The 2,500-nt window shown below is 29.0% G+C and overlaps 1 protein-coding gene across 4 annotated transcripts in view; it reads right to left on the reverse strand.

Annotated features, from left to right (window-relative positions):
- The window catches only part of LOC125047278 (acyl-coenzyme A diphosphatase FITM2-like), a 21,178-nt gene that overhangs the window by 13,900 nt on the left and 4,778 nt on the right, over positions 1-2,500 (reverse strand). For 3 of the 4 annotated variants that reach the window (XM_047645529.1, XM_047645538.1, XM_047645522.1), the window contains one exon: positions 1,727-1,809. The exons of the other annotated variant lie outside the window; for it this stretch is intronic. In XM_047645529.1, coding sequence (XP_047501485.1) covers positions 1,727-1,809 — 83 coding nt within the window. Of the gene's footprint in view, positions 1-1,726; positions 1,810-2,500 lie in introns of those variants that run through there. 4 annotated transcript variants of the gene reach the window in all.

The following is a 2,500-nucleotide window of genomic DNA, read 5'->3' on the forward strand; positions in this document are numbered from 1 at the left end:
CATAGATATAAATATATATATACATATAGATAAATATATATATATATATACATATGTATAAATATATATACATACATAATATAAATATATAGATAAATATATATATACATATGTATAAATATATATACATATATATATATAAACACATACATATATATATTTTATATATATATATATATATTTATACACATATACATATATTTACATATTTATATACACACATACAAACATATATGTGTATATATAAATATATATATACATGTGTGTATATATACATATATATATATTTATGTGTATAGTCATATGTATATATGCATATGTATGATATATATATATATATATATATATGTATGAATATTTATGTGTGTGTTTATATATGTATGTATGCATATACATGCATGTATATATAAAAGTATGTATATGTATGAATATATACATACATGTGTGTATATATATGTATATATGTGTATATGTGTATATGTATATATACATATATACATACATATATATGTACAAATATATATATGTGTATATATATGTAATCATGCATATATATATGCATATATATATACATATATATACACATATATATACATATATATACACATATATAAACACATATACATTTACATATACATACATACAGATGTATATGTGCATATTATATATACATATATACATATATATGTATACATATATGTAAGTATATATATATGTGTGTGTGAGTGTGTGTGTGAGTGTGTGTGTGTGTGTGTGTGTGTGTGTGTGTGTGTGTGTGTGTGTGTGTGTGTGTGTGTGTGTGTGTGTGTGTGTGTGTTTGTGTTGTTTATGTATGTGTGTGTTTATGTATGTATGTGTGTGTATGAATGATGTGTGTGTGTCTGTGTGTGTGTGTGTGTGTGTGTCTGTGTGTGTGTGTGTGTGTGTGTGTGTGTGTGTGTGTGTGTGTGTGTGTGTGTGTGTGTGTGTGTGTGTGTGTGTGTGTATGTGTGTGTGTATGTGTGCGTGTGTATGTGTGCGTATGTATGTGTGCGTATGTATATATGTGTATGTGTATGTGTATGTGTATGTGTATGTGTATGTGTATATATATGTATGTATGTATATATACATATACATATATATATATATATATATATATATATATTGCTTACTATGTTGTATGCAAGATCTGCAAATCAACTCTTTGAGGGACCATCACTACATCATGAAATCACCCAAAACAGAACTACAAAGTAATAAGCAAATGGATCACACAAAGCTAACATAGAAAACTGTTATGCCCAAGACAGATGAATCTTGCCATTTTGTGCCCCTAAATTTCTATTCATAATATAAATTAATTAATTAATTATTAAGCATATTGCACAAGGGATACTTTGTAATACATTTTGCACAAGGGATACACTATCATAAATAAACTTTTTAAAAACATAAAATCATGAAAAGAGGAAATCAAGTTAACACCACTAAATTTCACTTTTACATTTCCATCATATCTTGCACGACAGTAAGCACAAAGAGTACATATCTGTTAGTATGTTTTGACTTCAGTAAACTAATGATTCGAAAAAATAATTCTAGAGACAACATTCGGCATGTTAATCCATTGCCAAACAAGAGAAAATGTACCGTGTAAAAGCAGAAACCCAAAATGTTAATCAAAAACATCAAACTTCAGAAAGAAAATGGAAAGACAAGCGAGAGGCTGCAGAGGGAATCTCACCTGTGTCTTGGTTAGCCAGAAAATACTGCCGGCTCAAATCGTCTCCCACCTTGAGCCTTTTCATATCTCTCGATTCCCACAGGCTGAGAGAGAACTACTGTTAAGATTTGTTAAAATATGACTGAGGTCTTTTTAGGGCTATCACACAGGACAAACATTGATGCATTTCTAGACCAAAGAGACGAATTGTTGCCCCCTTGTTAAAGAAAAAAGGAACCCCATTCAAGAATTTAAAAACTAAAAAAGAAGTATGGGTAAAAAATACAAACATACCAGCAATTTTGAGAATAACCATTCAGGTAGAACAGAACATGAAGACAATCTCAAAAGTTTTTGAATCAAATTTACTGTGACCATTATATCACAATATAAACGTTTATAAAAATTGAAAATTACAACAAGTATGCCGCATCTGACTTTTTCTAACATCATGTGAACTTTAGTACCACCAATCCGCTCAAAACACTGTGTGCTTTTTAATATCATTAATAACTGAAGAAGGCTGAGAAAAATTATTTGGCAGGAGTCACATAAATGCAGGATTAAAAAATAAAACAAAATTTAGGGCCTGTACCTCATAAATTAATGTTAAACAACTGCTACTAGGGATAGCATATACGTACATGCTATGACCACTATGATTTTACTTCATCAATTATGTCTGCATATTAATGGCTCTACATCTGCTTAGTCACCAAGGAGTCAATTACAAGTCCTACCAATCTCACGTATTTACCCTTTTCCTGAATTTTAGGAAATACTATTTTTTATCTT

This window comes from Penaeus chinensis, chromosome 4 (genome assembly GCF_019202785.1).
Source record: "Penaeus chinensis breed Huanghai No. 1 chromosome 4, ASM1920278v2, whole genome shotgun sequence".
In the NCBI taxonomy this organism is placed as follows: domain Eukaryota; kingdom Metazoa; phylum Arthropoda; class Malacostraca; order Decapoda; family Penaeidae; genus Penaeus; species Penaeus chinensis.